Source organism: Candida margitis, assembly GCF_024628925.1.
Source record: "Candida margitis strain CBS 14175 chromosome Unknown scaffold3, whole genome shotgun sequence".
Lineage (NCBI taxonomy): Eukaryota > Fungi > Ascomycota > Pichiomycetes > Serinales > Debaryomycetaceae > Lodderomyces > Lodderomyces margitis.
The window spans coordinates 135,525-150,294 of record NW_026261810.1 but is presented as its reverse complement, the minus strand read 5'-3'; the positions used below and the strand labels follow the sequence as shown (position 1 = coordinate 150,294).

The 14,770-nt window shown below is 38.3% G+C and overlaps 5 protein-coding genes across 5 annotated transcripts; 3 read left to right on the top strand and 2 right to left on the bottom strand. All coding sequences in view use genetic code 12, as the record gives it.

Annotated features, from left to right (window-relative positions):
* Nucleotides 1-120: 120 nt before the first annotated feature.
* On the top strand, nucleotides 121-2,235 carry CANMA_002686 (U4/U6-U5 snRNP complex subunit; the record flags this gene model as incomplete). Its single annotated transcript, XM_051814781.1, has 1 exon — nucleotides 121-2,235. The coding sequence occupies one exon, from the start codon at nucleotides 121-123 to the stop codon at nucleotides 2,233-2,235; it is 2,115 nt and encodes a 704-aa protein (XP_051671657.1).
* Nucleotides 2,236-2,351: 116 nt separating this feature from the next.
* Nucleotides 2,352-3,284, bottom strand: CANMA_002685 (carbon-nitrogen hydrolase family protein; the record flags this gene model as incomplete). Its single annotated transcript, XM_051814780.1, has 1 exon — nucleotides 2,352-3,284. One exon carries the CDS (start codon nucleotides 3,282-3,284, stop codon nucleotides 2,352-2,354), a length of 933 nt encoding a protein of 310 aa, XP_051671656.1.
* A 1,249-nt stretch (nucleotides 3,285-4,533) lies between these two features.
* CCC2 (Cu(2+)-transporting P-type ATPase) lies at nucleotides 4,534-7,827 on the top strand (the record flags this gene model as incomplete). The annotated part of the gene is made up of 1 exon (XM_051814779.1): nucleotides 4,534-7,827. The coding sequence occupies one exon, from the start codon at nucleotides 4,534-4,536 to the stop codon at nucleotides 7,825-7,827; it is 3,294 nt and encodes a 1,097-aa protein (XP_051671655.1).
* A 932-nt stretch (nucleotides 7,828-8,759) lies between these two features.
* CANMA_002683 (uncharacterized protein) lies at nucleotides 8,760-13,700 on the top strand (the record flags this gene model as incomplete). Its single annotated transcript, XM_051814778.1, has 1 exon — nucleotides 8,760-13,700. One exon carries the CDS (start codon nucleotides 8,760-8,762, stop codon nucleotides 13,698-13,700), a length of 4,941 nt encoding a protein of 1,646 aa, XP_051671654.1.
* Nucleotides 13,701-14,362: 662 nt separating this feature from the next.
* Nucleotides 14,363-14,635, bottom strand: PGA58 (Pga58p; the record flags this gene model as incomplete). Its single annotated transcript, XM_051814777.1, has 1 exon — nucleotides 14,363-14,635. One exon carries the CDS (start codon nucleotides 14,633-14,635, stop codon nucleotides 14,363-14,365), a length of 273 nt encoding a protein of 90 aa, XP_051671653.1.
* Nucleotides 14,636-14,770: the final 135 nt, after the last annotated feature.

The window sequence follows — 14,770 nt, the reverse complement described above, 5'->3', positions numbered from 1 at the left end:
AAAAAGGTAAAAATTGTAAACAAATGATTTTTTGTGTTGCAAATGCGAGACGAAGAAAGACATCACGAACAAAGTTTCATCTACGTCAATCAATAGATACAAAACAAAGTGGTATCCAACATGTCTCAAGAAATCTCGCTAAGTCTAGAAGAAACAAACAAGATACGAACCCAGCTAGGGCTAAAGCCTATAGAAGAAAAGCCAATATCCCACAACAACAACAACAACAACAACGTCATCGAGTTATCACTTGAGGAAACTAATAAACTACGACTTTCACTAGGATTGAAACCGATTCCCATAGAGCAACAACCAGGAGCAGCAAAGACAATTGTTTCTAATCCAAACAAGAGGGCAAATGATGAACTATTATCACAAAGGCTAAGCAAAGCAAAACTAGCTTCTGAAAAACGTAAATTGCTAGCAACGAGGGAAGGAGCTGATGATGATGATGAATTAGATACGGATAATTGGCTACTGAATGTAGGCAAAGCCCAATCTGCTAAGAAGCAAAAATTTGAAAAAGTATCCAGCAAGAAGCAGCAAGATGCGATAAATGCTCATATTGGACATAGTGAACAAGAATTGCAAAACTTGCGAAATAACGACATCTTGACATTACAAGACACTGATCTTCTCAAAGATGATGTTGATGATGATGGTCAAGATGTTCTCGTAAATGAAGAATTATCTGCCAATGCTAAACTTCAAAAGGACTTGAATGAACGAAGAGAAGCAGAGATGATTAAATTTAATGGGCGCCATTATAAAAGAAATGATGATGCAGAAGGAGAAGGAGAACTTGGTGAAGGTACTATTCAGAAAAAGTCTGTAATTATCAAGAACTCTAGTATCAAATTGAACAAACCCAAAACTAGTCCAACCGAACAAAGCGAAACAGTTCCTCACAATACAACAAAATTTAGCAACTTTTTCGATAGTTTGGAAGAATTATCCAGCAACAACCCAACTCCAAAACCTCAGATTAAGATGAAGAAAATAAAGAAAAAGAAACCACTAGATAGTTTGAAAGGTCCGGTGTCAACAAGAATCAAAGCTGATGACTTTGATGGAAAAGTGCCAAATATTGATGAGTCCGACTATGATAACTTGCAGGAGAACTACCTATCCATTGCCCAGAAACTGAAACAGAAACAGAAGCAAGCACAGCCAAGGATGACTCCAGAAGAAATAGCTCTTGAAATTGCTCGAAACAAAAAGATAGCCATAGAAAGACAATTGGAACAAGAGTCCATGAGACGTCAATTCCTAGTCCCATCTGAACCCATTGAGAATTTGGAAGATCTCGATACTGTTGGCTTTTTGAATAAATTGGACAAGAATACCTTGCATGGCAAGGGAGATGACCAGGGGGGTTTGGATGGTGATATTTTCGACACAAGTGAAAAAGAGGTGGTTGAAAATGGCCATCATCAGTATATCAATGAACGTCAAACGGGCCAGGATGGTGTAAACGGTTCATTGAATACAGAAGAAGTTGTGACAGAAACAAGCACCAATGATGGAGAGAAGGAAAACACCCCAGTATTGAAAGAAACAAGTGATGAAAATCACCCGAGATTCAATACAGGATTAGCAGACACGTTGAAATTTTTAAAATCAAGAAGCAACGATAACAGCTTGTTACAGCAACATCAGAATAACTCATCAAATTCTTCTCGTGAAGAGCTTTCAAAAGAGACTGGGCTTTTGAAATTGAAAGTTGATATTGAAGAAAGGATACTTCGAGAAGAACTAGCCAAGAACAAGAACTATATGAAGTTGTCTAAAATTGATCGCGAAAAGGTGTTCGAAACTGAATTGGACAAACGATTGACTGAAAAGTCTATATTTGTTAACGGTAATGGAAATGGAAATGGAAATACAAGGTTTAATCAAAGTAATGGAAAGAAGAAGAAGTTTGTTCGACACAATGCAATTCCCAATGACAAAACGAGTACTAACGAAGGAATGTCCAACCAGACAAACAATGTTGAAGATAAATATGCGTCCTATAATCCTAAAGTTGAATTGAGTTATAAGGATGATGAAGGTAAGTCACTTAATACCAAACAAGCATATAAGCATTTGTCGCACAAGTATCATGGTATGACCACAAATCAGAGGTTGGCAAAGAGTAGGAAGAAAAGGGAAAAGGAGAAAGACAAAGACAAAGCTGCTGCTGCTGTTGACGGATCTAATGAATTAATTACAAAAGGCGAAATTATAGATTGAATGGAATCTATTACAAAAAAGCCATATAACTATTGAAGCTAAACCTTAAAATAAGACAGTAAATAGCTTCTTCTTTTCAATTAAATGGCTTCGTGCCACGTTTTTAACTTATTCACTCACTCAGCTTTTTTATTGACAAATTCAACATCTCTCGAGGTCTCATCAACAGTTAATTTAAAAACATCGCCTCTAAAATAATGCCCCGCAGGATCCAAATCAAATCGTGCTCGAATCACATCATCAGTTTCAATTTCCGCCGTCAATACACCTTCTTTACCAATCAATGGCCCAGCAACAATTTCACCCATAGGGTCAATAATAACACTACCACCATTGATCAAATTTGCTCCCATTTCCCACCCAGTGGGAGTATCTTCTTCATTGGCCACTGCCGGTTGAAACTGCACGGCACTGACCAAGAAATTCCTTCCTTCGTAAGCTATAGTTCTCATTGAACAACGCCAAATCTCTCTCATGTCAACCGTGGGGGCAACCCACACATCTATTCCTTTGGAATAATAGCATTGGCGTAATAATGGCATATAATTTTCCCAGCATATTGCACCACCAATCCTGCCTACTGCACTTTCAATAACCGGTATTGTCGACCCATCACCTTGTCCCCATACTAATCTTTCGCTAGCAGTGGGCATTAATTTGCGATGTTTTCCCACATACCCCCGCTTGGGGTCAATATAAACTATGGAGCAGTACATTGTTGACCCACCACCGTTCTCAATTACTCCAATGGCGATAGTAGCATTGATTTTAGCGGAGAATGTTTCCAACAACTGGGTCTCGGGCCCAGGCACAGTAATTGATTGTTTAAAATAGGTTAAGAATTCTTCGCGGCCTGAAGGTAATCTGTACCCTAAATGAGAACCAAACGTTGACCCCTTAGGATATCCACCTAGTGTGGCTTCTGGAATAACTACTAAATCGACATTGGCTTGTTTCAATTCCTGTTCGTAGCTCAAGATTTTGTCAAGGGTTTCTTTGGTGGTCTTTTCTGACCCAACTTGTAACGCAGCAAGTACTCTTTTAACCATTTGGTATGTGCTCAGTTGAATGCTAGGTAGATTTGATGTATAATCGAATCAAGGAAAGTTATGGACAACCATTTTGGTGAGTCATTAGAAATATGGGGCTTAACTTTGCATTAGTCATTATGTATTGCAAATAATTTCTAATGTCGAAAGTTTTGTTGAGTGTCGCGACATAGAAACATCTATTGATTTAAACAAAACTCAAAAAACCTGTGAGTCTTTTAGCTTTAATTAATATGATAATGACCAGATCATATTGATGTTAGATCCTTCTCTAATTTTTTCTTGGTCAGCCATATTCTTATCTTCTTTCTTGCTCCTTGTTTGGTTAGATTTAAGAAGAGAGGTGGAGAACAAAGGTTGGCTATATTAGCTAATCCAATCTAACAGGTTTACTATTACTGTATTGGTTGGAAATATATATGTATAAGATTCGGCTTTTATTTGAATTAAAACACAAATTACGAAAAGAATATGTGATGGTGATGGGGGGGGCAAATTCAACCAATGAGGAGTGAGTACTTGGTGTTTTGTGATATTGCTATTGTTTTATAACTGATGAAATAGATTAAGAAAAAAAAAGAAACAAATACAAATTAAGGTCGTGTAGTATTGCACAAAACGTTAAAGAAAGAGTAGTTTGTGTACTTTAATTTACCAAAAGACTAACTAAAGAGAAGAGAAGAGAGTAACAATAAAATACGACATTCAAATAAACGTGTGGTTCCATCTGTAATAAGATCAACTGAGTATACATATATATACTGTTTCTATTATCAATAATTTTGAATATATCTTTTTATGCAAAAGAAGGGTACCTCTCGTGATTTATATTTCTACATCTGTCAAAAAAAAGAACAACACCAACAAAGAGAAACAATTTTTTAAATTTATTTTTAAATATTTTTATTTTTAATTTTTTTTTTTTTCTGCAATCCCTTTTTAAATCCGAATTCTTATTTTAATTAATTTTAATTTAAAAAAGGCAGACTTTACCAAAAATTACCAAAAACCTCATCAATAAAGAATACATTTACACCAGCATATATACACATATTCACTAGGGGTTTTCTCATCAAACTATTCAAAAGACCAAATCCATCGTAATACATTCTTCAACTTACCCCCAAGCCGAGTTTTCCCCAATTTATGTTTTTTTTTTTTCTTTGAAATCTTACTAATTCACAAGATCTAATCATCAAAATTACAAGAAACAGAATCTACACCCGGACTTGGACTATTCCCCATCACAATGCAATCATCAACAGGTTCCACAACAACACACAGTCTAGTATCAATTCAAGGTATGACTTGCGGAGCATGCTCAGCAAGTATTACTGAAGCTTTGGAGAAACAAGACGGCATTGAAAAGGCTTCGATTTCATTAGTTACTGAAGATGGATTGATAACGCATTCAGTCAACTACAATCCAAATGACATAATCACAGTCATTGAGGATTGTGGGTTTGATGCCCAGTTACAAAAGAAATCGGTTCTTAACACTAATCCAGCCACAAAATCAAACTCAAGGCAAACGATACTAGGAATAGTGGGGATGACTTGTGGTGCATGCTCTGCAAGCATCACTGAAGCATTGGAAAAGATAAGTGGAGTGTCTTCCGTATCGGTGTCATTGATCACTGAGGAAGCATTGGTCAAACATAGCTCTAGTGTATCCGCAGATCAGTTAAAAGAGGCAATTGAAGATTGTGGGTTTGATGTGACACACGTACGAACTACTGATGTATCTAATGATAGTAATGATAATCAACAAGAGAATGGAAATGAAACAATACAGGAGAATGAGGAAGCATGTTTGAAAATTATGGGTTTACACCCTGATATGGATTTGGTTGGCTTCAAATACAATCTAGAAGCACATCTACAAAGTCTTCCCGGAATCACATTTTTTGAAATCTCCTGGAACGACCAAGACGATGAAGACGCAGAAGACATATCATCGCTGCCAAGGACGTCAGTTGAAGATATGGCTCTTGGTGTGGGTAACGAATTAACCATGTCATATATTCCAACATTGATAGGTATTCGAGACATTGTTGATGGTCTTGACACCTTGGATAATGAAGTTAGTTTTGTTGTTGTCAACTCATTAGACCAGTCTTCTGCTACTCAGCTCAAACTATTATCTAAAGTGAAAGACATCAAGTACTGGTCCAATATTGTTATTCAATGTTTAATCTGTGGCATACCTATTATAATCCTCGTCCACACTGAAAGAACTAGCTTTTGGAAGAGCACAATGTTGTTCCGCGGTTTATTTTTAGTGTCATTGCTTGAAACGATACTTGCTACGTATGTGCAGATCCGTTTAGGAGCAAAATTCTTGCGCAAGTTCTCAATATTTGTTAGAAACAAGTTCAGGGGCGCATCAATGGATGTTTTGGTGGCTATTTCGACTATGGTGACTTACGTATTTTCAATTGTATCGATTGTCATAAGTGTATGGAGAGGCAACAGTGAGAATCCACCAAAAGTCTTGTTTGACACGCTTGTCATGTTGATCACATTTGTGTCGTTTGGTAAGTTGTTGGAAAACAAGGCCAAGGGAGCAACATCATCGGCATTGTCAAGTTTGTTGTCACTAACCCCTTCAATTTGTACTATTATCACCAACCCAGGTCAATACTTGAAAGAACTGGGAGGAAAAGAAGATAAACTTCAACAGGATTATCAAACGAGAAATGTTAGTATTGACTTGGTTCAACCAAATGACATAGCAATTGTATTACCAGGAGGAAAAGTTCCTGCTGATGGGGTCATTGTATTTGGTGAATCAGAAATCGATGAAAGTTTAATTACCGGGGAACCGTTACCTATTCATAAGAAATATGGAGATTCAGTGATTGGTGGATCGATTAATGGGCCACATTTGATCCATATCCGGGTTACTAAAACCGGTAGAAAATCGCAATTGCAGCAAATCATCAACTTGGTCAAAGAATCTCAAGTTAACAAAGCACCTGTGCAAAGGTTTTCTGATTATGTTGCTGCCCGATTTGTTCCATCGGTCATTTTGTTGGCAATTATCACATTTACTGTCTGGGCAGCCGTTTGTCTTACAATGCATATAGATGGGCTACCCATGATTTTCCGTCAAAATGAAAATGGTAAATTTTTCGTGTGCTTACAATTGGGGATCTCGGTTATTGTTGTTGCTTGTCCATGTGCTTTAGGTTTGGCAGCACCGACTGCAGTCATGGTGGGTACTGGTGTGGGAGCTTTAAACGGGGTCTTGATCAAAGGTGCTGACATTTTGGAAAAGACAACTTCGATCAATATCATCTTGTTTGATAAAACGGGTACATTGACCACGGGAGAGATGTCAGTGGTTAGTTCAAAGCCTGTCATTGGTGAAAAATCAACAACTCTTTCTGTTTCTGACTGGTGGAAGTTGATTGGTTCAGTTGAGTGTAATTCTGAACACCCGGTTGGAAAAGCATTGACAAAGCTGGCTAGATCGCATTGTGGGTTAAGTTTTGAAGAAGATTCATTTGACACTTTAATCAAAGATGTCAATATCTTGCTTGGAGCTGGTATTGAAGCAAATATTACATTGAAATCAATTGATTACAATGTACACGTGGGCAACTACAATCTTGTCAAGGAAAAATTTCCTCATTTATTGGACCAAGTTGACAAGGAGGACTTCAAATCGGTAAACACTGTAGCCTATGTTGTCATCAACGGTGCATACTCGGGGTTCATTGAGCTATCAGATTCGTTAAAAGAAGGTTCGCGTGAAGTCATCAACCACTTGAGGGAATCTGAAGGTTATATTATTGGAATGGTGACGGGTGACAATAAAGGAGCTGCTTTACGAATTGGTAAAGAAGTTGGAATATCAGAGCAAAACATCTACTACGAAGTGTCTCCAATACACAAAGACAAAGTCATATCTGATTTAAAGGCTAAATTTGGCCCTAGTGCCAGCATCGCCTTTGTTGGAGACGGTATCAATGATGCTCCGGCATTGGCGGGAGCCGATATTGGAATGGCTATAAGTTCGGGAACTGATATCGCCATTGAAAGTGCCGACATCGTCTTGCTTGGTGGTCAAAGACGTCAACAAACAGACTTGTATGGCGTCATCAATGCGTTGAAAATCTCAACAACGACATTTCAACGAATTAAAATGAACTTTGTCTGGGCCGTAATCTACAACATATTTATGCTACCTTTCGCCATGGGATGTTTCTTGCCGTTGAATTTGATGTTGCCTCCAGTCGCAGCAAGTATAGCCATGATGATTAGTTCACTAAGTGTGGTTTTGAATTCGCTCTTGTTGAAATTCTACAAAGCACCCAAGATTGCTCCAGTTGATAAATTTGACTTGGAAATGGCGGTGAATGAAGATGACTTTGATTTGAAAAATGGTACAGCACAAGAATTTGAAGTCTGGAAGAGAAGCAAGAGCAGTTGGAGCAAGTTGGGGTTGCACTCAATTAAACTGATATTTACAAAAAGACGTAATAGGAGAAATAACGTTCAAGAATATCAGTTAGTTTCAGGAAGCTCTAGGGTGTGAGGAACTTTGCCCACGTTTTTCTTTTATCTATTTTTCTTTTCACCAAGGGAGATTTACTTTCTATTTACCGTTGCTTTTTTTTTTGTCTTTCTTGATTCTATTTTTAACTACTTATGGGTATGTGGGTCGTTCTTTCGGTGTTACTTTAATAGACCTTTTTTGCTAATTTTAATTTTGGCTTTTCAACATTTTTTGTTTGATTATCAATTTCTAATTAATACACGTTGCATTATTTCGTTCGAACTTTTGCATCTAGTTCCCTTTAGCTTCTCTTCCTAACGCTTTACTAATTCTAAATATGGAAAGTATGCTAGTGCATCTCTCTAACCTTTAAAAGTGGATTATTTTTTTCTTGTTCTTGTTGCAAAATTGAATTTCCTCAAAATCACGCGCAAAAAAAAGAAACACCAATTGGGAAAGCATTACAAAAAAATACCGCAGAACCTTATCAACAGGTATAAAACCCCATATTCAATACTCAATACCTCAAGATGACACAAACCATGGTGCTTATAGCTCAATTGAAGGAATGAGGGTGGTGGAATTTGCTGGAATTTTTCTTGTGCATGTACTTTTCATTCCCCTTTCACCCCAAACCAATTGAAATCAAACACTCCACTTAACTCATTCACAGTATTTTCGAAAGCCAAGCCAAAAAAACAACAACTAAAGAATAAGCGAATAGGTTTAACCCCATGTGCCCTGTAATGACCCAATTGAGGAAAGAAGTCTTTGAATATATGTTAGTGCCAGTTGGAGAAGTTTGCAAATGGATGGATGGTCACAGCTGTATATAAAAGGATAGTCAATTACCCTATGTTGGTTTCATTCATTCTCTTTTGAACCTCCACCCCAACTTCCCCTCCTGCAGCTAGCGCATTTAAACAGCTTTTTTTTAAAAAAAGAGAAAGGAAATAAATAAAAAAGGCTAGATGAAGGTTTGCAACTTGTTACTTGTTGCTGCGGTTGCCAATTCGTTGGCAATCAGGACCCCGCAAAATGCGAATAATGGGAATGGTGATGGCTCAAAGAAGACTAGCCATAGACTTGGATTTAAGCATCACAAGGCTATGAGATTGAGATTACCGTTGAAGACATCAGTCGATTCTGCTGCTGCTGCTGCTACCACCAATCAAGGTGAATCCAATGAATGGAGCGTTGAGCACCAAGCTGACTATGCCATGAAAGCTAAGTTTATCGATGATAGTGATAATGAAGATAGTTCTCATGCTGATGAGACTGATTTGGGATCTGGTAACCTTGGTGGTATTTTTGCTGCTGATCAGGAATCGGATCCTACTTTTACCGCCAAGTTTAAGTCGGGTGGATTTGGTGATATGTTTTGGCAATTGTTGAGTGTTGGCAAAGACTTGACTATTGAAAAGATTAATATCTTGAAGGACATTTTGTCCATGTTGGATCAAATTAAGAATATCCGTGGTAAGGATGCTGAGGAACCAGTGTCTCTTAATGTTGTTGATGGCGGTAATGATGCCCAAGAATCGATGAGAATTTCCAAGAGAGATGTTGAATCTGCCGATGCTGAGGAGTTTAACACTTTGATTAAACTTGATAAGTTGAAGGGCCTTTTCAAGAAAGGCAAAGGTGGTAAAGGTGGATGGAAGAATAAGTTTGGCAAAGGAAAACATGATGATGATCATGATGACGATTCCGACTATGATGACGACTCAGACTATGACCATGGTAAAGATGATTGTGAAGATGATGAGTATGATCACAGAAGTGGGGGGGATTTAGACCACAAGACAAAGAAGTCTGGATCTAAACTCAATGGTGGCCGTCGTGGTAACTACAAGAAAGGTTCCAACAAGGATAAAGACTTTGATCGCAATGACGACGATTATGAAGGGGACAGAAAGCACCGTGATGGAAAGAAGAATCATAGTGGTAAAGACGATGAAGATTGGAACAGGAATAAGAACAATAAGAAGAATGGTCACGACTCCAAGAAACAACAACCATACGGAAAAGAATCCAATTTCAAGTATGATAAAGGTCACTCTGATTCCAAAGATTGGGAACGTGCTGAACTTGCATTTGACCGTGATTTGAAGCAACGTGATTTGGATCGTGGAGTGCATGGTAGAATTGTTGGTGGAAATAGATTGCGTGGTGGTGATGATAAGTTGCATGGACGTCCTGACGATTGTGATGATGACTTTGAACATGGAGGAGATCATGGTAAAAATCATGGTAAGGACCACGGAAAGGATCATGGAAAGGACCACGGAAAGGATCATGATTGGAAGAACGATAGAGACCATGGTAAGGATCATGGAAAGGACCATGATAGAGATCACGAATGGAAAAGCGAGAAAGATCATGGAAACCCACACGGGAGAGAACATAACGAAAAGGACCATGGAAGAAATGATCATTGGAACCGTAATGAAGATTGTGATGAGTTTGACCATGATAATGATCATCGTGGTAAAGATTGGAACAGAGAAAAAGGACATGGTAGAAATGATAGCAGAGAAGCTGACTTATCTCATCCAGGAAAGAAGGACCATCCAAAAGTTTCCAAGCGTGAGGAAATGCTTGTGGCTATAAGAGATTTGAGCAAATTAAAGAAAATGATGGCAGGCAAAAAGGATAAGTCTTCTGCTGCTCCAACTACTGTTGCCCCAACAACATCTGCTCCAGAACCACAACCAACCGAGCAAGAAGAATGTCCTGATGAATCAGTGTCTGAAGCACCAGTTGCAGCCACAACAACTACTGTAACCCAACCTGCTCCAACTGGTAAAACCGGAGGTTTGAAATCCAAGTTGAAGGGTTTGTTCAACAAGGGTGGAAATGGTAAAGGGAAATTGAGCGGATTAAAGTCTAAATTTTCAAAGGGCAAGAACACTTCAACTGCTGCACCTGCTACAACTACTGTAACTGTTGACTGTGTTGAAACTGAGGCCCCTGTCGAAGATGAAGACTGTCCAGAAGAAAAGAAATTGGCCAAAGCTAAAGCCGATAAGGAGAAGCGTGAAGTTGCCGACGTTGTCGTTGATTCAAAGTATTTTGGATTCGGTGGTAACAAGAATGGTCAGTCAAAATCAGGAAGTGGAAAAGGGAAAGGTGGAAAGCCAGAGGAATCTAAGCCAAACAATTTTGATAATGAAGACTGCGAGGACGAAGGGGAAGAAGAAAAGCTTAACGGTAAGCAAAATGGTGGCAAGAAGGATATCAAGGGGAAGTTGAAGGGGAAATTTGGCGGCTTGAAAGGAAAGATGGGAGGGGCCGGAATGAAAGACAAGCTTGGCGGCTTGAAAGGAAAAATGGGCGGCACTGGGATGAAAGACAAGCTTGGTGGATTAAAGGGAAAATTTAAAAAGGGTGGAAAAAATCAAGGTCCAGTAGATGTTAATGATGAAGAAGATTGCGACGACTTGTACGACAATGGCAAAGGAAACTCCAACTTTGGAAAAGGCAAGCGTGAAGTAGATGACAATTTCTATGACTCAGGAGCCGAATGGTGTTACGATTCAGATTGTGGCAATGATGAATTTTTCAACGAGAAGGAGTTTGGTCTTACAGGGAGCAATCGCAAAGGGCTGGAACCCCAATTTTACGCTCAGAGTGTAGTTTCGAAACACGATTTAGTTGAAGATTTGTTGTTGAAGGTTTTTGTCCAATTGAAGAATTCAGGTTTGATTAACGACATTATCAAGATGTCATTAACTGATGATGTTGTCAGAGGTGCATTGACTGATATCACTATTAAGTTGTTGAATGCAGATGTCATTCCATGGGATGAAATTATTCTTGCTATCAAGACCCATGGTCTTGTTCTTGACGTTACAAAATTTACCTTGACTAATCCTGAAGTTAGACAAGGTTTGGCTTCATTTGTATTGGAACTTATTCCTGGTTTAATTAAAGGCGGTGCATTAACTACCAAGCAAGTTGTTGAACAATTGAAGATCGAAGATCGTGAATGGCACGGTAAAAGTAAAGGTAAAGATTTGGATCGTCCTCGTATTCAACCATTAGGACCATTCCCAGGTGATGGTGCTGAGGAGGAATTCTCACGCGATGGCCACCATGAAAAAAGCCATGTAAAGACTGTAAAGGGACACGAAGAAGAGCATCACTATGTGAAGTTCCGTAATGCTACATTTGATCACGAAATTGAACACCATCAACAAAAGAACAAAGATATTGAAAAGTTGCACCACGAAGAAAACCATCATGGAGACCACGAAGAAGATGATTATGAGAGCAAACACCATGATTCCGAAAAGGACTACCATGAAGAATCCAAGAATGGTCGTGATGTTCATGAAAAGGATATCCATGAAGTAGAAACTGATCACCATAAGGAAAAACATCACCAGGACTTGAACAGAGATGGTGAGTTGCGTGAAGAGCATCATGAAAAGAGTAATAAAGAATTGAAGAAAGAAAAGCACGATCAAGATTTCCACCTTGACGATGAAGTTTCTGAAGTAAAGCAAAAGAGGAATGAATTGGAACACCACGAAAAAGAAGTTCATAAAAAGGAGAAAGACGTACATGAATTGGATCTTCATGAGCAATACAATGAAGGGGGGGAGCATCATGAAGTTGATCTTCATGAAAAGAACAAACATGGTTTAGAAAAAGACCTTTATGAAAAAGATGAGCATGAGAAGGAAGGTAGTCATGGAAAAGACCACCATCATAAAGATGAGCATAGATTGTCTAAGGATTTCCATGAAAAAGACCTTCATCAAGTAGATGACGATGCTGATGGTACTCATTATGACAAAGACCTTCACGAATTGGATGGTGTTCAAGTCGAAAAAGATCTTCACAGGGATCGTGTCTATGAGGTTGACCACAAGAGAAAGAGACACGAAGTTGAGCACTTTGAAGAGGATTTCCACAAGAATGTAACTGAACACCATGAACATGATTTCCACGAAGTTGTTGATGGCGACTCATCGCATCATGAGAAGGACAAGCATCAAAATGAGGATCATAGTGTTGAACACGATAAACACCTGGTTGACCATCATGAAGAAGATCACGGTGAATTTGATTATGAAAAGGATTTCCATGATTTGGATGAATTTTTCAAGGAGAAGGAGCACCACTCTGACTATTTCCACGAGCTTGAACACAAGAGAAAGAGACATGAATTGGAGCATTTTGAAGAAGATTTCCACAAGGATGTCAAACAGCATCATGAAGTTGATCATCATGAGAATATTGAAGATAAATGGAGCCATGATGAAAAAGTTCACCATAAGGAGGATGATTTTGCTTTAGGTCGCGACAAGCATGCAGTTGAGCATCACGAAGTAGATCACAATGATGACTCTGACTATAGCAAGGATTTACATGAGTTGGATGATGTTTCAAAGGAGAAGGAACACCACCAGGACTTTTATCATGAAGTTGATCATGATCTTCGTCGTCGTGACATTCCTTATGAACATGACAAAGTAGCTCAGGGCAAGGATTTACATGAATTGGATAAGCATTTTAAGCAAAAGGATAAGGATCATTTTTCCAAGGACAATCTTTACGAAGGTGAACGTCATTATAAAGAACACTATGAAAAGGAGCATCATGAGAAGGAGAATCATGAAACTACGCCTGACAGAAATCATTATGAAAAGGAGGAACATGACAGGGAAGAACATGGAAAAGAGAATCACGAAAAGGGACCCCATGAACATGAAGAGTTTTCAAAGGAGCACGGCAAGTCTGTTGACAAGAAGGAGTCGAGTGAAAATGCCTTTGGTAAGAAGGAGCACGAATTGAAGGGAGACTTTGGTTTCCAGTATGACCCTTCTGCTGCTGCTGCTGCTGCTGCTATTAGTGGCCCAGCTCAAGCTCCAGGACAAATTATCCCACCTGTCGGTGCTTAGATGAATGCTTAGACTTATGGACTAGAGAAAGAGAGGGTCTTAGATTGGAATGAGGTTGTAACAACCTCAATTATAAAAACAAAGAATTTTTTATTTTTTAATTATTACTTTTCAGATTTTTATTTTTTTTGGATTTGGTTTTTGGTTATCACCTAATGCTTTTAGTGCTTTTTTTGACTTTTGGTTCAGTTTGTTGTCTTTTTTGCTCCCTTGAGCAAGGTTTGTCTTTCGTTAATTGGTTAAGGATTATTGTTGAGAAATGCTTCTTGATGCAAGATAACCTTTTAAATTTTCAATTACAATTATTTTTTTTCACAAGTTTATTATTTTTAATATGCCTTTTTTATATTTTGATAATTTTATGCCAGTTTTTTTATTTAAAGACGATTCTATGTAGAAGTAAAAGAGGTGTATTTTCTTTCCTGATGTAGAGTCGATGATTTTCGGTCTTACATATGTTTTGCATTTCAACTTGTAAAGTTACCATTAAAGACCTTATGTAAATATGTATATATATAAAAAAAATTAGAAGTACGTAATTTAAACCCAGCTTTGGTGCTAAAAATTGAATTAAAATAATAAACCTTCAACTCATCATGTATGATAAAGGTCTAACCAGCGTAGTATTTTTTTTTCTAAATTTTAAAATAAAATATTCACATTTATAAGGCCAATAAAGCACCAGCAGCCAAAGCAACGGCACCAGCAGCGTATTGCTTAGCAGCAGCACCTTCGTAGGTGGAGACACTGGCGACGGTGCTGTTGGATGGAGTGGTTCCGTTACCAGCAGCAGAAGTTGAATGAGCTGGGCATGATGAAACAGTTGAAGCACAGTCGGTGATGGTGGCCAAGGTGGTTGATTCAACGGTTTGGGTGACTTGAGCGTTGACGATAGCAGCAGTGGCGGCGAATAAAGCGACAGTTGAGAATTGCATTTTTAAAATATAGTTAGTTAAGCGAAAGACTAGTAGTTGGGATTGATAATGATCTGATCTGATGAAGAAAGAAGAAGTAAAAAAGTTTGGTGAAAAGGGTAGGGATCGATGGGTTTATATAGACAAAAAATTAAG